The sequence below is a fragment of the Peromyscus eremicus genome, chromosome 13 (assembly GCF_949786415.1).
Source record: "Peromyscus eremicus chromosome 13, PerEre_H2_v1, whole genome shotgun sequence".
NCBI classification, from domain to species: domain Eukaryota; kingdom Metazoa; phylum Chordata; class Mammalia; order Rodentia; family Cricetidae; genus Peromyscus; species Peromyscus eremicus.
Window position 1 is genome coordinate 34,270,470 of NC_081429.1, and position 23,737 is coordinate 34,294,206.

The 23,737-nt window shown below is 43.3% G+C and overlaps 1 protein-coding gene across 1 annotated transcript in view; it reads left to right on the top strand.

Moving 5' to 3' along the window:
- Positions 1 to 1,765: 1,765 nt before the first annotated feature.
- LOC131923664 (ephrin type-A receptor 4-like) overlaps positions 1,766 to 23,737 on the top strand; it is a 60,286-nt gene continuing 38,314 nt past the window's right edge. Inside the window, exon 1 of the mRNA XM_059278793.1 lies at positions 1,766 to 2,417. Within this exon, the coding sequence (XP_059134776.1) occupies positions 1,772 to 2,417 (646 nt within the window). The 5' untranslated portion in view covers positions 1,766 to 1,771. The remainder of the gene's footprint in view (positions 2,418 to 23,737) is intronic.

Below are 23,737 nucleotides of genomic sequence, written 5' to 3' on the forward strand. Positions count from 1 at the left end.
GGTGCCCATTTGTTTAAAGGGGTGTGCTGCTGAGTTGCTGATGCTGGTGATTATGAAATAGGCCACTAAGGGAAGATCCATGACTGCCATGGGGCAGGGATCAGTGTCTTCAGTCAGACACTGCAGTGTGGGATAGACGTTCACCTGACCCAAATTACCCTATGGGGGCTCTAAGACTCCCTTTGCTTTTGTTTATATTAATACATGGACTTTTCCAGTTCATATTTGTTCTGAAGTGAGAGATATACCGAGTAGGTAATTTTGGTGGGGAATCTAATTTAAATTTACATGAATTTCCCCCAAATAAATAAATGTTGCTTATAGTTTTTTTTTTTTTTAAAAAAAAAAAGATCACCACAGAGCACTTACCCTCTCAGTTCCAACTTTCACAGTGAAAACAGAGAAAAGAGATAGAGAATTTTATGCATTATGACCCTTCATGAAGTAGCATTTCCATCCATTAATAGTTTTCAATGCAAGGATGGGAACCTGTTGGGAGATACATTAGGATTCTATGTGCCTTGTTAGATAGAGTGAATGTGCCATTGTGGAATACAAATTTTTCAAAACTCCCTTTTCCCTCTAATTGTATTCCTGTTAGGTACTTAAGCTGATTTATGCCAGATCTATATCAATCCTGCATTATTTTAAATGTTAATGAAGAATTGGAGACTGTCTAGCAGTCTAGAAGGAGCCAGGGGTTAGGTGTAACCCAAATTGCCTCTCCCATTTTAGGATTAGCTCTTAAGACTACAGGACAGGTGAGATTATCACTGTGCTCAAAGTGAATCTCTCAGAATGGCCTGTGCCCACCATTAGAATCTGTGTGTTAGGAAGCAGAACGTGAAGGAAACAGCCCAGCCTCCTGTGAATTTTCTTTCTTGGTCTTTCAGTCATAAATATCGCTTACTATTTTCATTTTACTGCCTGTGACTAATTGGAAGCGAAGCACACACTCATTCATCCTTGTTTACTTGTGTGTGTCTGTATTTCAAAAATAAGAACATGTACACACTCTGTAACTCAATGATGCCTCTCAAAGCTTTCCTATGCCTGCCATAGTGGATTTTGTGAAACCCAGCCAGGAAATGTACTGTCTTCTCAGGGTTGCTGAAACCAGGTGGGATTTCCCTTTTTCCCTTTAAAGACTAGACATGATGTTTAAAAAATAAAATAGTCAATTAAAAAAAAAAAGAGAGTATTAGAAAGCAGAGTCCTGACAGGAACACTAATTAACTGAGGACTGTCTTCTTTGGCAAGCTCAACGCTTCCTGCCCTGAATTCGCAGGGTTCTGTTTAGCCGCTGAAACAAACACACACACAGGTTTATTTATTTCATTTATGAGTAAATGTGAACTGTTGCCACTTGAAGTGGTAGCTCTTGTGATAGGTGAATTTGAGGTTGTTGGACCACCACAAGAATTGCTGAGAACGAACAGGCACTAAATCCACCCTGGCCTTTTAATTTCAGGCGGAAAAGTGTGTGTGTGTGTGTGTGTGTGTGTATGTGTGTGTGTGTGTGTGTGTGTGTGTGTGTGTGTTGGGGGAGGCGGGCTTGCAGCAAGGTGGGGGGCGGGATTTTCTCAAGAAAATATCAAGATAACTCATTAATACTGTTTTCTAGGGGACTGTTGCATGGTAATTTTCTTCGCTATTGGAAGGGTGACTAATGTCCTCAGAGTGTGAAATAGATTGGGTGAATCTCTGTCTGATGAAACTTTCTCGTTGATATGTTTTCTTTGGGTCTTTGCAGTGGGAGGAAGTGAGCATTATGGATGAAAAAAACACACCGATCCGAACCTACCAGGTGTGCAACGTGATGGAAGCCAGTCAGAACAACTGGCTGCGAACTGACTGGATCACCCGAGAAGGGGCGCAGAGGGTGTATATTGAGATTAAGTTCACTCTGAGAGACTGCAACAGTCTTCCGGGCGTCATGGGGACTTGCAAGGAGACGTTTAACCTGTACTACTACGAATCGGACAACGACAAGGAGCGCTTCATCCGAGAGAGCCAGTTTGGCAAGATCGACACCATCGCGGCTGATGAGAGCTTCACGCAGGTGGACATTGGTGACAGAATCATGAAACTCAACACTGAGATCCGGGATGTAGGGCCCCTGAGCAAGAAGGGCTTTTACCTAGCCTTTCAGGATGTGGGTGCTTGCATCGCCCTGGTGTCTGTCCGTGTGTTCTACAAGAAGTGTCCACTCACTGTTCGAAATCTAGCCCAGTTTCCTGACACCATCACGGGGGCCGATACCTCTTCGCTGGTGGAAGTTCGAGGCTCTTGTGTCAACAACTCCGAAGAGAAGGATGTGCCAAAAATGTACTGTGGGGCAGATGGCGAATGGCTGGTACCCATTGGCAACTGCCTATGCAATGCTGGGCATGAGGAGCAGAATGGTGAATGCCAAGGTAAGAACAGCCATACTGTACTTTTCATTAGGGCTTAGTGCACGTAATTAAATCAGAGATGAGACTGAATGGAGTAAAGCCAGTAATTAGCAGCCCCCGTGGGATGTGCTGGGACAGAGGGATCTAATGAGTAAGTGCTACAGCTCCAGGTGGCAAGGCTAAGACATTTCTAATAGTGAGAAAACAAACGATGCTGCTGTAATCAGCAGAAGGCCAGGCACATTTGCTAACAGGCACTTAGATCCCAGCCGGCTTGATGCCCCTTCTGAAATGTAAATGAATAAGCTGAAGAGCTGGGCTTGATGGAGTCTGGCTTGAAGGAGCCTGGCTTGAAGAGGGCAGACACGTTTTTTTTTTTTTTTGAGCCTCAGTTTGCTGACTTGGTAAAAGTGGCAGACTGTGTATGAGCATGAAGGAGTTAAGTGTGAAGTGTATGTATGTACATTGACTCACCCAGTACCAGTACCCTCCCACTGGATACAATGATGCTTGTATAGAGAGGCCTTTCATTTCTTCCGGCCTCATGGACCAGTGGAGAAGTGGTCCAACAGAGTAACAACGTAGGAGATGCTTCAAGTGCCTCTGTTCCACCTAACACTCCTTGAAGGGTTTCTAAGCAAAATTAATCTTGACAAAAGACCTCTTCATTTCTTTTAGGAGATCCTAATACAGTTAGAAAGAGTCTCTTTATTTGATCTGTGGTCAGAGGCAATAGCAGTAAATTGCAATCCATTTTGGTTATTGGGTTTTTGAAAAAGGATATTTTTATTGTGATAATTATTATTCATGTTACTAAGGTGATTTTTACCCGTCTCACCCAAGTTCAGAGTCAGCATTTCGTTCTTGCTCTGTCTGTCAGAGCAGAGTCTGGATTAGAGTCAAGGATGACAGGAGCCCACATTTATAGATAGGGCTTGCTTATACCATGTGTGGATTAAGGTACCAAAACAAGCCAGTCATTCCAAGTCTCCTGTCTTGGTTGGCATTAGTTGTTAATGCCCATTCATAGTCTGCTGCTGCCCACTCCGTTATGGCCATTGCTAAACAGTGGCCAGTGTCGCCATGTCTCCAGGTTGCGACCACGGGGCAGATGGGATGAGTCTTTTCTATCAGTCCTTGCCTCGGGTTCATCCGATTTGGTGATTAAAGAGCCCGAAGTAAATGACTGCCAAACAATTTGTCTGGCATCTCAAGCATCCTAATGACAGGGTGGGATCAAGTGTAAGACTTGCTAGACCGGGAGTCTGTGGTCATCACCTCAAGAAAAGGACATTGTTGGTCATTCCTGTGTCATCGTCATCGGGTTATGTGTTTCCCTTTCAGAGTTTTTAGACTTTCGCCAGGGGCCTTCACTGGTTTGCTCTAGTTTTTCTCTGGGAGTGGCTGTCTATGAATGTCCTTTTATTTCATTGTCAATAAAACAAGATAAAGATGGATTAACTTATTTTCCAAGCTAAAGTGTTGACTTGAAAATTTTACAAATTCCAGTGGGAAGTTTTCTGTAAAGATGAATTCCATGCTGTTTGGTTGGCTTTTGGCTTGGGAACTACTTGATCAGCTGGACTGAGTAAAAACTCTGAAGTATGTGCTGGCGTTATTTGCATGAGAAAAGGAGAGTGTGCCTTATTACTGGTGAAGGAACGACAGCCATAAGCAGACAGACAGCCAAGTGCACAGGACAGTTGACACACTGTGGCTTTCTAGAAAAGATGCTTCTGCCCTTTTGATTTTTGTAAAATGGGACTTGCACATCTTCCAGATATCCGTGTGTTTTCCTCTTGCATTTCCTACTAACACGCTCACTCTGCTGGCCTTATCTCATCTCGGTCTGCCTGATGCTATTGATCTTTGGTTGTTATAGGTCCTGCTAACTCATACATTGCTTTACCTGCAAATCCTTGGCATCTTTACAACCCAAATTGGGGGGAAAGAGAAAAGGATGGGGGATGCAGTGAATGGAAAGATAATTGAACACTATCATGATTTGCTTTATGGAACTGGTGGCTTCATCATGTGATTCCTGGAAGGGGAGGAGCTAGTCTCTGCTGGCCCTGTCCATTTCTGAGCAAACTGTCTTCAAAGGCAGTTTTAAAATTAATAAAAGGGGCTGGTTGTTTGTTTGTTTGTTTTGGAGTGTGTGTGTGTGTGTGTGTGTGTGTGTGTGTGTGTGTGTATATGTGTGTGTGTGGTGTGACGTGACAAAGGCCAGAGAAGGACTTACTGTCTCTGCCTGTCTCTTGAGACCGTCTTGAGGAACCGGAAGCTAGTCTGGCAGCCAGCCAATCCTAGAGATCCTCCCACCCACAGTAGACTTAGGGTAACAGTTCTGTGCCCGCTACACCTAGCTGTCATCTGTGGATGCTAAGGATATCTCAATAGTCCCTGTTTTGGCTCTTTTGAGAACAGGGACGCATGAGTTTTTCCCTTTTCTTTTCTTTTCTTTTCTTTTTTTTTTTTTTTTTGAGGTAAATCACATGGCTTCAGATTTACTCTGTAACTGAGAATAGCATTGAACTCAGATCCTCCTGCCTCCACTACCCAAATGTTAGACTTACATGTGTATAGCATCATCCTCTGCAGCTGAGTCATTTTTGAGAACTTAGCATTTTCATACAATATGGGGAGGGGGCTGTGTGTTAAATTTGATTTTTTTTTTTCCTCACTAAGCGGATACCTCTCCCAAGGAGACGCTTCGAGCACAAAACTCAGTCATTTTTTTTCATTTCTGCCAAGCAAGAGTCTCTGGTAAACTTAGGAACGAAGGAAAAAGTCGCACAACAGGGCATTTCTGAAATTCCAAACGTGAGTGAGAGCTTTAAAGGCTGGCTCAACACTGTAAAACTCCCAGGAGTAAGGAAACAGTTGACACTGATTGACAACCTTACTGGACCCACAGCATCCCTAGATAGGGCAGACAGGTGTGGTGACTCCGGAAGGTCTCTCAGTTGAATGGCTGGCAGTGTGACCTTGAGCATATTTCCTGAGCCCTCTAAACCTTGGTATGTTCATCTATAAAAACAGAATGATTAGGGATTATGCGTAACTCACAAATTTGCCAAAGGGTTCCATGCAGTAAAAGTCTCCTCCCAGATCATAAACACTAAACTGATGCTCCTGTTAATCTCTGTCACTTGCTTTTCCCAAGGTCATCGCTTTTGACTTGGGACTTGGGTTAGATTGAAGATCTGTCTGTCTCTTAGCCACTACCTGCAGTCAAAGCTAAGCAGGGGAGGCACCTTATACCCTCAATGACACTCCCTTTTCACAGCTCATACTGAAAATCATATTTGAGGGTGTCCCTCGCCTCTTCCCCACCCCCCACCCCCCACCCCCGCTTCTCCCCCCTCTATCTCTATAGCAAAGAACTTTTCTTTGAATGAAAGACTAGCGATTTGGGGGAGGGGCAAGAAGGGGAACGTAAAGAGAGCTTAAGGAGAAGCATAAAGGAGACCAAGCCAGCTCTTCACAAGTGTGGCAGCAGGGTCCTCCTCATTGTCTTTTCAATGGGTCCACTGCAGCAGGACAAATAGAAGGACAGGTGAAAGGTCACCTACTTCCTCATCCATCTTCCTTGGGGTCGGAGAAGTCAGAGCTAAGATTGATTAAGATTTTAAATGTTTGACAAAGGCTCCTTGGGTGAAAATGGCCAGGGCGGGTGGGGACCTGGGGTGTACTGTTGTCTCGAGTCTAACCCTGGTCATCCTCTAGAGTCCTCAAGGGACCTTGGTGACAGTGTTACACTTCCTCTTGCGGTTCTCGGAGCCAGCAGTACATGCTGAGGGAAGAGGGATACGGGCTGCCTGGAAGGTGTCAAGAGGCCTGGGAGATGCTAGGCTGGCTGACTGAAGTAGCTCTGGACTAGCACATTCTAAAACGATTTTGTTCGGTTTCACTAGGACAATGAAGAATGTCAGCCACTTGCCTGTCCTCAAGGAGTGAATATAGTCATCCTAGGCTGAGGGATTGGTTTCCCAGGGTCAGATCGGCAAAGAAAAGTCAAACTATAATGTGGTCTTTCTGTCTGGGGAGCAGAGACATGTACCCAAGTGCCTGATGTTTAGGGCACAGTTCCCCTTAGCTCAGAAAACAGAGCAGAGCAAAAGACTTAATTTTTTTTTTTTTTCCAAAATCCTAATTGAAAAACTGAAAATGAAAAGAGAGCCCCAGATCTCCTCTTTGGGAAGTACTAGTAAACAATGTTTTCAGACAGTACATAGAAAAAGAATATTAGTAAAAAAACGAAAGATTCTTTAAAAGGCCACAAATCATAACAGTGACAGTTAAGTCAGGATGGAACTAGGCAGGAATGGACAATCGGTTGTTTTACTGGTCTGGGGCTTATAGCTCATAGAGCAATTGTGCAGGGTGAGGGGAGACTCTGGGTTCCAACCCCAGCAATAAAAGCAAACTAATGCTAACAAACCAGTATGCAAACTAATATGCATAACAACTGTAAACCGATGTATTGTCTAGGACCTATATTATGTCATATCACATCTGTGTTCGTGTTGGCAAAAGGTCTCATTGAACTCTTTCAAGAATGAATGGTATAGAAAAGACATGGCGGCTATGAAATTGAAATATTATAAATGTGTCCTCCGCAAAGGAGAGCTATATCAAAAAAGAGAGATGACTGTCGGTCTGAGATGTGATAGGACTGTCATAGGAAGAAGCAGTGGAACAGAAGGGTTTCACATATAGTTCAGAGAGCCATCCTTCCTTACCCTTTCATTTTTGAAATTTTTCTTTTACCTTTGAATCGTGTCTTTAAGAATCAATCGCTTGGCTCACGGAGCTGCTTTTATCTGCAGCTTTGAAGCGTGTCTGTGATCAGTCACAGACCTAATTCTTTATCTCAGAGGAGCAAGGTTTAATTATTGTCCTTTTTCTTCGATACTCTAAAAAAAAAAATGTTTTTTCCCCCTTCTTTGTGTGGCCAGGTTTCTTTTGTGAGCAGGGGATCTTGGCTTTGCGCTGGTCTCTTATTTTGGGTTCAGCAAAGCGTCCCCTGGGAATTATCTCAGTCAGGGATTTTTGAAATACGTTATTTGAGAGTTGATGACTTATTTCATTCTAACTGAGCTTCCTTGTACCTCTCAAAAGTGAATTAAGACGTCATTATTTTTATTAATACTTGAGCTGTGCGGAAAAAGGGCTGATTAAATGGTTTGGTGGTTGCCAGTGTGCAGAGAGCAAAGGCAGCCTTGGTGGCAACTCTTGACTTTCACGTCATTGAACCTCGCCGCTTATTTTTTTTTTCCTCTTTTGCTTTTAGTTGATGAATTTAATATTACCAAAGAATTGCACGCTTGTCAGAAAAATTCCCAGTGCAGAGTTGTGCAAAGTAAAAAGGCAAAGGCTTTCACCCTCACACACACATACACACACACAGAGCGGCACTCAGGTTTCAAACTCACTCCAGTTCTGTGAATTACCATTCTTCACAATTTGACAGGTCCCTTTATTTCTGCATTTAAAGAAACAGCAGCCATCCGTTTAACTGTCCTTGTTTATTATAAAATGTGACTATTGTAAATATCATTTCATACTAGGAGTGTAACTTTCTTCCGTTATGGAAGCGTTAGATAAGATATTCATACGATAATCTCTCAGATACTATTTTATGAAACCAGGTCTCACTGTGTGGCTAGCCCTGGCTGGCTTGGGACTCTCTATGTAGACCAGGTTAGCCACAGACTCATAAAGAACTGTGTGCCTCTGCCTTCTGAATAAGGTTTGTTTGTTTGTTTGTTTGTTTGTTTCAAGACAAGGTTTCTCTGTGTAGTTTTGGTATCTGTCCTGGATCTTGCTCTGTAGACCAGGCTAGCCTCAAACTCACAGAGATCTGCCTGGCTCTGCCTCATGAGTGCTGGGATCAAAGGCATGTGCCACCACGACTCGGCCTGAATACTAGCTGTAAACACTTGGACCACCACGCCAGGCTAATATTTTATGTTGACACTTTAACTTGTAAGTTATTTTTGCAATTTCTGTTTAGAAACAGTTGTGAACCATGTTTTGTTAGTTTTCTGGTTTCCTCTTGAGCAAATATATTTATTAAAACTCTTTGAGAGGTTGTAAATGAATGAGTGGGGGTTAGTTTAGTCTATCCAAGTTCTGCCATGGTGACAACTGATGGAGCACATGACATCTCATTAAATGTTCATTGAATGGATGAATAAGTAAACAAATGAGTAAGGAATTCTGGCCTGTGTCTTATGAAATATTTATCTGGGAGAATTACGTTTCAAGGAGTCATCAGGCTATGTCAAAGTCTTGCCGTGTGGGTGAATACATCAATAAGTTCCTGGTTTCTGTGTTCTTACTTCAGTTACACCCTCTTTTTTTTTTTTTTTTAAATGAGACAAATTTTTCATTTGCTTACATTTGAAGTTATCTTTGATGCCATGCATGGCCTGAGATTCTTTGCCTTAACCACTACACAACTACCACCAACCACTTAACAAGATATGCAATTATGGATACTAACTCAACTTCCCTAACCTCAAGGTCATATGTATACATTGCTGATACTCAGACATATGCCATTTAGTGTGAGCATTATGTATGTAGGGCTTAGAGCCAGTCATCACATGGAAATACTTCTAAAGAACACTTCATTAATTTTATTCATGTGTGTGTGTGTGTGCGTGCGTGTGTGTGTGTGTGTGTGTGTGTGTGTGTGTGTGTACAGGCACTATGTGTACAGGTGCCCAAGGAAGCCAGAAGATTGCATTGAACCCCTTAGAGCTAGAGTTACAGGTGGCCATGAGCTGTTCATCATGGGTGCAGGGAACTGAACTCATGTTCCCTGGAAGAGCAGCAAGTGCTTTTAACTGCTAGGTTTCTGTCTAGTTCCAATGTGTAGAAACCTTTACTTTTATTTTTTTCTATGCCAGGACTGGATATGGTGTGCTTGGTCAGTTTCTGCCCAACAATAGCATTCCTGCTAGATCTCAGCGGAGAGATTTGTTTCTTTGTTTTGAAAGGTTAGTGGCTACTTGTTCAGGAAAGACTAATGGCATGTGTCTTAGTTAGGCTGCTATTGCTGTGACGAAACACCATAACCAAAGCAACCTGAGGAGGAAAGAGTAGTTTATTCAGCTTAGACTTCCACTTTGCTGTTCATCAGGAAGTCAGGACAGGAACTTAAGCAGGGCAGGAACCTGGAGGCAGGAGCTGATGCGGAGGCCATGAAGGGGTGCTGCTTACTTGCTTGCTCCCATGGCTTTGCTCAGCCTGCTTTCCTATAGAACCCAGGACCACCAGTCCAAGGATGGCACCACCCACAACGGGCTGGGCCCTCCCTAATGGATCCCTGATTAAGAAAATGCCTTACAGCTGGATCTCAATGGAGTTTTTCTCAATTGAGGTCCCCTCTCTGATGACTCTAGCTGGGTCAAGTTACATAAAAGTAGGCAGCACAGCGGAGTAGTAATAATGGCTTTTGAAAATTTTTATGTATATGAATTGTTTCGTGTGTATATGTATGTGCATCGTGAGAACACTTGGCGAGTGAGGAGAGGATGGAAGAGGGTGTGGGGTCTTTCAAACTTAAGTTATAGACAGTTGTGAGTCATTTGGGTGGGTGCTAGGAATTGAACTTGGATCCTCCGGAAGACTAATTGGTGTTCCTACCCCAGCCATCTCTCTAACTCCAGACCTACATGGGTCATCCCCTTTATTTTTCAAAGTCACTATTCTAGGGCAATGATTTTGAAATGTGATCCAGATGGACTCCTGTAAGACCCTTTCACATGACCTACAAAGTCAAAACTTTTATTCTAGGACATTGTTTGCCCTGCCGCCCCATCCTCTCAGAAGCTGTCTGACATGATATCTCATTGAATTAACTACAGAGCCAAATATAAGAATCCAGGTGTCCAGTAACGCCAGGCATTTACAGAGATACAAAAGAGAAAAACAGATTAGGAAATATATGCCCCTTTTCTTGGTAATCTTTTTCTTTGAGACACACAGATTTCTTTGGTTTGGTTTTCATTAAAATACCTTATTTGTGTTAACCTGAAGTGAGCTTATTGCTTTGTTGTTTCCTTCTGAGACAGGCAGGGTCTCACCATGCAGCCTGGGCTGTCCTTGAACTCACAAAGCTAACCTTAAACTTGTGAGCCTTCTTCCTCTGCCTCCTGAGTGCTGAGATTGTAGGCATGCACCACCGAGCCCCACTTGTTATTTTTCAATGATGAAAATAATGACAAAATACCGGGGCTCTGAGAAGGCACTTGCTGCCAAGCCTGATGACCTGAGTTCAATTCCCAAAACACACAGATTCCCCCAAAACTGTCCTCGGAACCCCACCAGGCATGACCGCCCCTGTGTACATATAAATAAACAAACTGGATCGAAAATATGCTTTACGAACTTCTGTTTGCGTTTTCTAAAGGTGGAAACAGGCAGCTGTAACTCATCAACTGAAGTGTCTTGGCATCCTAGATGGCTTTTAAGAGTAGAGAGGGTTTCAAGGCCAGGAAGTTGGGGAGCCAATGCAAGAGTTCATCAGCCCTTTATAGTCTGGGCAGTCAGACCACCTGGAGTGCCCTTCCAGTTCCTGGTGGGTCATTGAGGCACGTTCCTAATTAAAATGGAGTTGGGAAGGTCTGGGGGGGAAAATCTTTCCCCTAATCTGGAAGATTCTGATAGTTTGGGGGAGCGGCATTTCAATCAACCTGATATTTGCTTCCATAAAATTAGGCAGTAATTTATAGCTCTTGGCTTCTTAAAAACTGGTTGTCTGTGTCCAATAACATGGCTCAGTGTTCTCTTTAGATTGACAGTGAGAGGGAATGATATGATTGAAGACCCAGAGAGACCAGATCTTTTTCTCTTGGACTTTAAAAACCCCTCTCCTCCTATTCTTTTGACAGCAGGTACCTCTGAGCTGGATGGGGAAGGGAAGCAGGTGAGGTCATTTGGTTCCATGGTCTACAGGGTAATTAATAGGCCCATAACTAAATGGACATCCTATGAATATTCAGGGTCTATTTTGCCTTCCTGGGAAACAGGCATGTTGGAATGGCTTTCACCTCCCCTTGGAGACACCCAGCATTTTCGGGGTGAATGTGGGTCGTCAGCTGTCTGCTGGGCCTTGCCTTTCCAGGCAGCAAATTCCCCATTTGCATATTCTGTATGTGCCTTCATGCAAAACAGCACACCCATTTCCCCCTTTCACAAAGGCAGCTAGGGCTTCCCTTTGGAAACTCCAGCCAGAATCCCCGTCTGTTTATGCAGAACCCAATGAGTTAGACACCATGCAAATTAATTCGGCTTCCATTTGATTTGAATGGTTCCAGAGATTGGGGGTTGGAGGCCAGAGTGGACTGTTTGCACTGGGCACTTTTTGTAAAAGCCCCCAGCCCGACTGGTTGTCAACTCTCCAGCTCCCCCTGCCCCCATGCCAAACAACCCAAGCCCCTGCTGCTCATTTCATTTTGACCTTTGGAGAAGGACCCCTGACTCTGGTGCATCCTTAGACATGTCTGTAGAGTTGACAGCTCTCGTAGGAATCTTGCTGTTCTCTCTGAGGTGGGAGGAGATGGCGCTATTCAGATTATTCCAGGAATGTTTAGAAGGATTCCGACAAAGAGCTTCCAAACCTTCGGAAGGAAAGGAGAAAACTTCTTTGCAAGAGTCGTCAGGTCCCAGGAAGTTCCAAAAATAAGTCTTAGGTCACTCACGGATGGGCTCGTTCAACAGTTATTCAAAGTGTCTGAGGGACAGAACACCTACAGTTCTTTTATCTGCAGTTAGCATTTCCGTATCTATGAATGAACACACCAGTCCTCACGTCTAGAAACAGTTCAATTCACTTATTTCCCTGAAACCATTCCTCGGCAAAAGTGTATCCACCGTACCGTATATTCTATGTACTGTGAGGTGAACAGTACCTTTGCACCACACTCCCCTCTATTTTCCCCCAGATTTTTCAAATGGGCCCAAGTTTTACCTTATTCCTTCTAAAACGGGCACAAGCCAACTGCCTGTTTTACTCAGTGATCTTCCTACACGTTTTTTTTATACACTAGAAGAGGATTTTGCATGAAGTGGTGTCTCAAGTTCAATTAGTCTTGAGTTCAGTTAATTTCACAGGGTGGGAAACCCGGCCCAGACAGACTTGGCAGCTTCAGAAAATAAGATCTCAATACGGAGAAGAGCTTAGGGTTGCTCCTCCGTGGTCTGACAGAGTTTGATGATGCGGTGCAAAGTCCATTTGGGACGGATTATTAGGATTAAAGTGCAGCAGAATGCTATGCACTTGGTGCGTTCTCTGGTGTCATGATTGGTTGAGAAAGTTCAGCTGCTGGTCTGTCTCCAAGCATGGCTTTAAACAGACCCGCCTTTCTCAAAGGTGATCTTCCTAACCTCCATAATAAGTTACAGAGCTCAAACTGTTCAAGATCCTTAAAATACCAGTTGAAGCCGGTTGATTGATTAAGATCATTTCCCGCACAAGTGCAGATATTTCCCACACCAGTACAAAGCCATGGTACAGTTTCCTAATTACCCTGATAATCCTGTTTGCTTGTATTTTTTAAACTATGAAGTGCTGGGTAATTATTCAATTCTTAATAGAAGGCAAATGGCAATGTAAACAATAATTAGGATGTTAGACAGACTAATGCGCTTCAAAGCAAATTGGATTTTTTTTTCATAGTGTTCAGCATGAAGTCCCATAAAACTAACAATTTAGAATCAAGACAAAAAAGGTTCCGTTTTGTTCATATTTTATGGCGGTATCTCTTCATGGCTTGTTTCTGTGAATAGCAGTTTGCCCCAATGATGCTGGCTGTGCCCAAGCCAACTTCACAATTGCTTCCCTGCTGTTTCACATTTGGCTACTTTTGCCCAGGGCTCCAGCTTGGGCCTTTGTCTGCCTGGGATCCAAGGGTCAGAGGTTAACAGAATACTGATTTTCTCCCATAATACCATAGCAGGTAAAATTTGGCCCAGCCTCATGATTAAGGAAGACCCGGCCAGCTAGGATTGCAGTTCTCTAAAGCCTTTGTCCCTAAGAGCATCTGTGATTTAAGATGCCCAGTTTCCCACTGGCTTCCCCAGCAGACTCCTCCATTCTCTCATGTGACTTCATCCTTTAAATCCCATTCACAACTGACAAAACCCCCAAGACACATGACCTGAAAACTCCCAGCAGAAAGTTACTGTTTCTGAAGAATTAATTTTTTACAAATGTAATACTGTACTTTATAGTCTTTAGAGATTCAGTTATGTGTTGTGGTCTTATCTGTACTGGGTTTCAGTGGTCATGTATTTAACCAAGGCAGTAAACAAATATCTTAATAATTCTATAACCCTTCTTTTTTCTTCCTTCCTTCCTTCCTTCCTTCCTTCCTTCCTTCCTTCCTTCCTTCCTTCCTTCCTTTCTTTCTTTCTTTTTTTTGTCTAACCTTCTCCATGTGTGACCAGTTACAGGTGCACTTAAAGAAATAAACAGTTGGTTTTATTTCATTTTCTATCTTCCTCCTCTAAGGAGATACTCAAACAATTTTTCACTATCAATGTCACTAATGTTTTACACTGACAGAATCTTATCCGCCCTAATTTTTCTCCCCACGATTAAGGAAACTCACTAGGTTACTTCCTCTTTGGTTCTTCTGATGCTTAGTTGAAAATGTTGCAAACTTCCTCCTTTTCTGATGTTGTGACCATCCTTTCTGCCCACCCTCCAGCCAGCCCCCACCCAACGTTCTAAGGCTTGGCCTCTTTTGTGTGGCCAACCCGGTTCACCACACAGCACTGTGAACTTGATACTTGGATTCATTTGTTTTCAGTTTGAGTGTTTGAAAAAGACATCTCCAGTTTGAAAAACAGTTTCCTTTTGAAGTGTCCACCCTGGCAGTGACTGAAGCCGCCTCGGGCAAATTAGCATGTTAAAAGAATGGATCAATAAGGTCTCTGGCTCCTCCACCCTTCGCGCGCTCTTCCAAGGGAGAAGAGTTTTGGAGAACCCTAGGAGGCCCTTGACAGATGTGCCAAGAGGACCGTCGATAGCCAAGTGGGGGGTGGGGTGGGGGAGCATTGACAGCTTGATCTAGTGCCCAGCCCACGTCTGCGCAGGCCATTTGAAAATGGATGCAAGAGGAATTGACAGGTTCGGAAAGCTCTTGCAGTTTATGTAATTATGGAGAGGATTAGAAGAAAAGTGTTGGGAGAGAGAAGGGATCAATAGCTGGTGCTGGCTGTCTGAGCTCAACCTTCCTCACTCCATTTTGTTACATTTAGGCCGGGCTTTGAGAAGAAGATTTTACACCTTTGTTTTCCTTAAGGGGTGTGTGAGCCTGTGCATTAAAATTCTAGATAAGAAAAAAAAAAAAAAAATGAAGATAGCCCAGCAGCCCCTGGGTTTGGAGAGCAGGCAGGAAGGTAGTTTTAACACACCGTCTTTTTACAATTCGGAGGCTCTAACCATGGAGAGGAGTTGAGAGTTCATTGCTCTGTGTTCTTTCACAAGGTGCCAGCAAAGGAGCCAGCTAAGAGTAATTCTGATTAACTCTAACCCAGTGGTTCTCAACCTCCCTAATGCTGCCACCCTTCAAGACAGTTTCTCTTGTTGTGTTTACTCCCAACCATAAAATTATTCCATTGCTACTTCACAACTGTAATTTTGCTACTGCTGTGAATCCTAATGTTGATATCTGACATGCAAGGTGTCTGATATTCAAGCCCCGAAAGGGTCAAAACCCATTTTGATAAAACTCTGTTGCTACAACAACTTTGGTAGTTAAGTGGTTGCCCTATATGGCAAGCTTCATGCCCCTGGACTTTGGCATTTGGATGAAAACTACTTTGTAAAAAGTGTAAAAAGTGGGGCTGGAGAGATGGCTCAGCAATTAAGACCACTGACTGCTCTTCCAGAAGACCCGGGTTCAATTCCCAGCACGCACATGACAGCTCACAACTGTCTAATTCCAGTTCTAAGAAATCCGACATCCATGGCAAAACACCTACACACATAAAAATAAAAATAAATTTTAAAAAAGTGTAAAAAGTTTGTCAGAGATCTTGGCTTTCCTGCCTTCTGGAGAGACAAAGGTCATATTTTACCTTCTAAGAATTCCAAGTTGTGGGGGCTGGAGAGGTGGCTCCCAGGTTAAGAGCACTCACCAACTGCTCTTCCAGAGAAGCTGGTCTTCTATTTCCACGTGTATCTTACAACTGTCTGTAACTCCAGTTCCAGGGCATCCAATGCCCTCTTCTGGCCTCCTCAGCCACCAGGCCCACGTGTGGTGCATAGACATCCATGCAGGCAAAATACCTGTGTGCATAAAATAGAAGGAATACGTTTCTTTAAAATTAAAAATATGATCATGTTTAGAAAGACACACTGAAGAGAACCCCTACATCCCCAGAAGAATTACTGATGTCTGCTGTAGATAATGAAGGAGAAACACAAGTCCACTGAGCTTTTCCAATATTTTCCATTATATCTTCTAGCTGGTTATCATAGATCTACAGGAAAGCTATTGATTTTTTTATGTTTATCTTACATCCATCTCTTTATTGAGTTCTCATGTGAATACTAATAGGTTCCCAGATAATACCCCTGGGCTTTCTAGAGACCAGATAAGTTTTATCTGCAATTGACTGTATTTATATTTCCTCCCCACCCCCCAAAAATTAGACCTTAAAATATTGGTCAGAATTGCTGGACTATTAATGAACAATAATGAAGATCAAGAACATTCTTATTTTATGCTTAGATGTAATGGGCATAATTAAACACTATCAAATTATTTTCTTACTATTGTATTTTTAATTTTTTTTGGTTTTCATTTGTTAATATATGTTTTCTTGAGACAGAGCCACACTCTATAGCCCAGATCAGCCTAGAACACTATGTAGTCCAGGCTGGCCAAAACCTCACAGCAATTCCCCTGCCTCTGCCTTCTGAATATTGGGATCTCAAGTGTGAGCTTACATTCCCAGCTTATTTTTGCAGTGTTTAAACACTTCATTGAATGAATGAATTAATGTCGATTTTTCTTCATTTACGTTTTGATTAATTGTTCTCATGAAATCTACTACATCAGCAATTTTGTCCAAAACGATGTATTTATAGGTGGAAAACCGTGCTTCGAGGTACAGTGGATTTTGAAGAGTAGCCTCTCTGTTTTGATTTGCTCATTCAAAATGGTGATGGGGAGTGGGTCACATCTTTGGGATAAGAATGACCTGAAGCAGCGTATTCTCATCTTGGTCACCCAGTGTGTGTCTATTAGTTAGGGTTTCTATTGCTGTGATGAAACACCATGACCAAAAAGCAGGCTGGGGAGGACATGGTTTATTTGGCTTACACTTCCACATTGCTGTTTATCACTGAAGGAAGTCAGGGCAGGAACTCCAGCAGGGCAGGAACCTGGAGGCAGGAGCTGCTGTAGATCCCATGGAGGGGTGCTGATTTCTTTTAGAACCCAGGACCACCAGCCCAGGGGTGGCACCACACAAAGTGGTCTAGGCCCTCTCTCACCAATTATTAATTAAAATACTCTACAGGCTTTCCCCACAGCCCAGTCTTAAGACACATTTTCTCAATTGAGGCCCCCTCCTTTTAGATGACTATATATAGTTGTGTCAAGTTGACAAATGTACACAGCACAAGACTATTAACTGCTTATTTAACTTTAGGACTTTGCCCCACCCCCATACAGTGGGACTAACAGCACCGCCCTGTGGGTGCACTCTACTAAGTACCACAACATCCACAAGTCTCGCCCAGGAAATGATACCTTAGTATCCAGCAAATGTAGTCATTTGTATTAGTTTTTCTTAATTTTCAGTAAATAACTATACAGTGTTAGTCTACACATGACTCTTTCCGTGTGTGTGTGTGTGTGTGTGTGTGTGTGTGTGTGTGTGTTTGTGTGTGTGTGTGTGTGTGTGTGTATGTATGTATCTATCTATCTATCTATCTATGGCTTTTTCTTATGTTTTCTCAGCAGGTTGGGGTACTAGAGTCAATTCAAGAACTTAAGATACATTCCACTTTAAAATGAATACCATTATAGAGCTAGAGCATCGTTACACATGAAAACGTGTTCTCCAAGTTTAAAAGATTCTAGTGTTAGCCTTGGTTCAGAAGTGTGCTTGGGATTTAGACCCTTTGCTAGATATTTGTAAGAACGCAGGAGCACCAGAACCAACCCTGGCACCCTGCCATGACCTTGGGAGTCAGGCAAGTGGATTTTCAAATCCAGCACAGTAGTGTTTTGTTGGGTCTCTGATTTGACCGTTCTCCACCTCTGCTGTCTCCGAAAAGCAAAAGGTGCCTCTTTCTCCTTGTCCGTCCTCTCATTGTGGGTGCCTCTCATGACATGAGTAGATCTCTAAGCTCATAAATGGAAGCTAATGGGACTCTTAAACCCAAGGGGGGGTGGGTCACAGGCACGGTTGAACTGGTTGGAGCCCGAAATCTAAGTGCTGGTAGGACTGTACTTGGAAAAATATTTCATCTCCCCACGGGCTAAGGTACTGTCCACTGCGCAGTGGACATCGCATGGGTGCAGCCCCTCTGCTGGACTCCTTATTAAAAGAGAGACGGGGTGGGAAGAAGAGAGGGAGACTGGGGGAAGTGACTGTAGGAACCCCTGATGCTTTTTCCAGCAGCAGCTGTGTGTGACACGATAACTTGTGGATTTTGAAGACCCGAGGGTTTCACTTTTCACTTAACTGAACGGATCATTCTGTGAGTCACAGTGAGTGAGAAGATCCCTGCATATAGAGTCCACTTCAACCTAAGGAAGGACTGAGCATTTGTTTTTGGCACTGAGGATTGATTGAATCCAGAACTTTGCGTGATAGGCAAGTCATCTACCATTGAACTACATATATCTGCATCGCCCTTTATTTAACCTTTTATTTTCAGTCATAGTCTAGCCACTAAGTTACCCAGAATGACCTTAGGATCACTCTGTCGGCTAGGTAAGCTTTGTATTTGTGAGATGTGTAGCAGCCATACATGAAGGCACACCTGTGCATGCCCATGTGTGTATGGTAGCCAGAGGAGAATGTTAAGTGTTCCACTCTCACGTCCTGCTCTGCCTTATTCCTTTGAAACAGGGTCTCTCACTGAACCTAGAGCTGGGCCAGAGGACCCCAACAGTCCTCTTGCTTCAGCCCCTCCCTAACACTGACATTACAGGTGTGTGTGTGTGTGTGTGTGTGTGTGTGTGTGTGTGTGTGTCCACACCCAACTTTATGTGGATGCTGGGATCCAAACTCAGTTCTTTATGTTTGCACAGCAAGCCACTAAGACATTTCTCCTGCCCCCAGGGAAAATGATTCTTATCTTGACATTGTATCACAACATAAAGGAATGATAAGTTTCTCTTGAACTAATTGGGAATTTATGTACTTGGACCTGAAGAAGGGACATCATCTCAGTTCAAGGAAGGATGGCCTACCTAAATGAGAACTTGTGATTTTTTTTTTTTCTCTTTCATAATAGATTGTGACCTGTAAGTATAACCCAAATAAAAACCCTTTCCTCCTCCAAGGTGCTTTCAATCAGAATGTTTGATCATAGGAACAGAAAACTAGCTAGGATGTAAAGGTTTCTGTACATTCTGTGTCTCCCCGCATTCATGGGCTTCAGTGATTTTATGAACCCTACTTCATGTCTACACCAGCAGTCTGAGATCTCCATGCCTTACCTTGCACTGTCCCTTTTAAGAAAATTCACAACAGTGTAGGGCAGTGGGCAGACAGGTCGTCAAAGTGTCTGGACTTTGTGATAAGTGAATAAGCTTCAGATGAGGACCTGGAAGCGGAGTGTTCTGAGTCCGTCTGAGGACAAGTTGTGAAGGATGGTTTTCAGCAAAGTAAATGAAGACCTGAACAGTAGTAGTTTGCAACAATAAACATTTATTAAGCATCTACTGTGTCCAGACAGGGGAGGCAGAAATGCATGTGTGGGCCCTCAAGTGTAGGATATTATTGGTAAGCAAGTGCTTGCCGGAGAGTAGAAGGCAGCACTGTGTGGAGTATGTGTCTGTGCACATGTGTGGAGTGTGTGTGTGTGTGTGTGTGTGTGTGAGAGAGAGAGAGAGAGAGAGAGAGAGAGAGAGAGACAGAGACAGAGACAGAGACAGAGACAGAGACAGAGACAGAGAGAGTTTGTGTGTATGTATAAAGCGTATGCGTGTGCACGTGTGGAGGGGGTGTGCTTGTGTGATTCGTGTGCTGTGTGTGTGTGAGGGGATCCCACAAAGGAACGCAGCGACCAGTTGTATTTTGGGGCTGAATGGGAGTTAAAGTTTTGGTAACTTCTATTGAAGGCTGGCAACAAGAAATGCTATCCCAAGTTATTTATTGCTAAATGATGGTGATTTGGCAAGCTCGGTTGATTTGAATGTGCCAATGTTGTATTCTGTCTGGAGAAAGATCTACCATAATCAAACTTAATGGTTTAAAATGAGTGACTGAGCCAAGGTAGAAGGATGAATAGCAAGTGCTTGATAAACAGATAGACAGTCATTCATATATAGATGGATAGCCGGTAAAACATCAAGTTGGATGTTCAAGACATCCATCCAGCAGAAATCTACTTGAGAAAGCCCCTTAAAGCAGCCAGTTGAGGTTGACAGTGGGCAAAGTCTTGGGCAAAGCAGAGAGTTCCCTGGAGTAAGGCTTCAAGAAAAGAACAAATAGCAATGGACAGAGATCATGTCAAATCCAGCACTCACAGCATCCATCAGAAACACTGGGAAAGTTGAGGCAGTCAGCTCGAGTTAGTTCTTGGACTGAGATTTTTCTCCATGGATGACCTTCCTATGGCTGAACTTCCAGCTCCTCTTTGTAGGCAATTTGATATTATGGGATAACAACAGTGACCTCTTGGGAATGGGTCATCTTACAGCTGTTCTCAATGCACAATGTCTCTCAGTCTTTGTCTATCTCCCTCCCTCCCTCTGTCTGTCTGTCTGTCTGTCTCTCTTTCTCTCTTTCTCCCTCCCGCCCCTCCTTATGACAAGGTCCCATGTAGCCATCCCCTCCGCTGGTTGGACTACTATATAGTCAAAGATTCTGCTGAACTTCAGATCTTCCTGCCTCAGTCTCCCAAATGCTGAGAATACAGGCACATACCCACATGCAGTGCTGGGTACTCAGCCAGTACTTCGTGCAGGTTAGGCAAGTGCCGTGGTTTGAATGAAAAATCCCCCTTAGCCTCAGGCATTTGAATACTTGGTCCCCTGTTGGTGGCACTGTTTGAAGCTGAGGAGGTGTGTGCTTGTTGGAGGAAATGTGTTACTGTAGGCGGACCTTGAGTTTCAAGACTCATGGCTTTCCTAGTTTCCTCTTTCTTGCTTGTCGTTCCTCAGTTTCCCGCTCTGCCATCATGGACTTTATTCCTCTGGAACTGTAAGGCCAAATCAACTAATTCTTTTCCCAGTTACTTAGGTCATGGTGCTGTATCACAGCAATAGAAAGGTAGTTAATGCAGCCAGCCCATCGCTCTAAATCCTTGTGTTCCTTACGTGGGAAATGAAAAGTATGTATGTACGTATGTCTGTATGTATGCTTGTCTGTATGTGCAGTAACACACTTCATATACACATGTATTGTTACACATACTTAAGTCACTGAAGAAAATACCTTTCAATGATCTAACCATTTCAGCCGATTAATATTTAACTAGACTATAACAGATTTAATTGTACTCCTGTTTTATTGTGTTAGTATAGCATGGAAAACTCTCCTGTCTAAATATGGCTTAAAGCCATGTTCAAGGGAGCATATGAATCACGCGGTTATTAGGTTTGAAAACAAATCACAAATTCCTGTGGTTTGTTGAAATGTCAAACACAGACAAGTGTAAAAATGGCAGTCATCATCACTCTTTGCAGAGCGAGGGCCAAGCATGTCCCTTGGTTTCTGAGCTTCCACACTGTGTGTACATGCATGCACACACATAGCACATGTGCACTCATTATTTTCATATGTAATGATCATAAAATCTTTCCAGGTCAATAAATATAACTGTCATGATATTTTATGGCTACAGTCGGTTTTCTGTGATTTGGGTATACTTAAGATTGGCCTTTCCTCCTTCTTCGATTTTGTATTTTTTTTAGCTTTTAATTTGTGTGTGCGTGTGTGTGTGTGTGTGTGTGTGTGTGTGCGCGTGTGCGCGTGCGCTTGTGCGTGTGTGCGTGTGCGCGTGTGCGTGTGCGTGTGCGTGTGCGTGTGCGTGTGTGTGTGTGTGTGTGTGTGTGTGTGTGTGTGTGATGTTTCTCAGTGGGTACATGTGTGAACCTGTGTGTGGAGGTCGAGGATTTATGCTGGGTGTCTTCCTCAGTTTCTCCACCCTATTTTTGAGGCAGTGTCTCTTACTGGACCTGGAGCTCACTGACGGGAGCAAAAATAACTGTCCAATCAGCTTCAGGGGTCCTCATGTCTCCACTTCCCAATATCTGTTTTTTACATGAGTGCTGGGGATTCGAACTCTGATCACACGCTTGTGGAGCAAGCAAGCACTTTACCAACTGGGCCATCTCCCTAGTCCCACCAGCCTTATTTTTATTTAGTCACCAAGTTTCTTTACAGTTTGAGGCTTTTAGCTACGTTGCTTTGATTATCCTCAGCCAAACCTTGAACTAGTTTTTACCATTTTCACATAATCTGAAATATTTGATTTAAATAGGCTTATTGTAAAGACTTTCATCTAGGCTAAAAAAAAAAATTCCATTTTGAGGTGCATGCTTATCTTGTTTTGAGACAAATGTAATGCGAAATAGCACAAATATTGGGTCATCGTATGTTAATTTGCATGCGCTACTCATTAATGAAGAGTACTCCAGTGTGAGGTGGGTTTTTTTTTTTTTTTACTCATTAGCGCTTCTTTATGAGAAAAGTTCTTCTGAGACAACATTCTCAAGACTCTTCCCATCAAAGACTTTATTCCTTTTCTAAAAAAAAAAAAGAAAAAGAAAAAGAAAAAATCAATTAACTTTTAAGCTCGTTTTAAACAAATGTAGGATTCCTCATCTACCTGTGACAGACAGTTGTTGGCAGCTACCTTTTAGTATAATGGGTTATGTGTGCTTTAAGTTGTCTCTGACTCTTCTGAGCTGTTTGAGAAGCTGAGATGCTCTGGAAGTTCAGAAAGTCCGCCCTCCTCAAAGCCATTGTTCTCAGGGACGAAGCCGCTTGTTTTTATAATATCGCTGGGGTGCTGTCGCCTTACAGTTTGACAAAATACCCTCTAGGGTTTCACCAGCTAGAAAGGAAAATGACTTCACGGCTTAAGAATGAACTTAAAAATACGCACACCATAGAAATAGGACTTCCGATCTCTCTACACTTGGTTTTCTCTCCTTTGTGAGCTCAGTGTGTTGATTACTTTGTCAACAGTTGTTTTTGTGACCTCAGAATTCATTCTGTCCCCCCCCCCCCCCCCGAGCTTCACTACCCCGAAACTGGGTCCTTCAGGTGCCCATACCACCCTTGCACGCACCTGTCCCAGCTCCCCACAGAATGCTAACTATCCCATCAAGGCTTGCACGTCTCCTTTTTAAAACTCCTGAGCTCCTCACAAGTTATTTTTCCGACCGTGCAAACCAAATGTAGAAAAAACGCCTCTTGCTTTCTCCCACCATCCTCAGCTCTCTCAGACTCGAGGCTCTGATCTGGAAGCTCTTGGCCAGTCAGAGCTCAGGCGAGCTTCCCCACAGGCATTTCCTTGAACCGGAAACTTTCTTCTTCATCATGACACAACAGCGTGTTGTTTTAATTGTTTCTTCTACTAAACGCATTAACAAGTTTTATCAGTGAAGTTGCTAGTGTTGATCGTGGAACCAATCAAACAGAGAAAGAAACACACTCCAACATTACAAAATAAACCTGAAGTCCCATTCGATGATGTCATGGGTGAAGGAAGGCTCCTGTCCCTGGCTGTAGGAGCCTCATATGCTTGGGTGGTGGCACTTGTCTTTTTAACTCTGATGTCCTTGAAGACAGCAGCCAGTGGTTTGCTGGTGACCTCAGCACCACCCACCCACTGGGCCATGAATTCATTTCGTTATGGGGATTGCTCTGCTTTCTGTTTTGCTTAGGATAAGCAGGGACCTGTACCTGCAAGTGGAGCCACAGCTTCCCACACGCTAGAAAATGCAACCACTCTGTCTCTTTGTGAATCAACATTCCAGTTCCCCACTGGGTCCGGAACTTCTAACTGTAACCCTGAAATCCTCCTCCATTAAAAAGCTCTCAACCCTGCAGTTGTTCTGAACCCCGGGAAGCTAGAATGTGCTTGCCTGTCTGAGTTTTGGAGTGGTACCATAAGACCC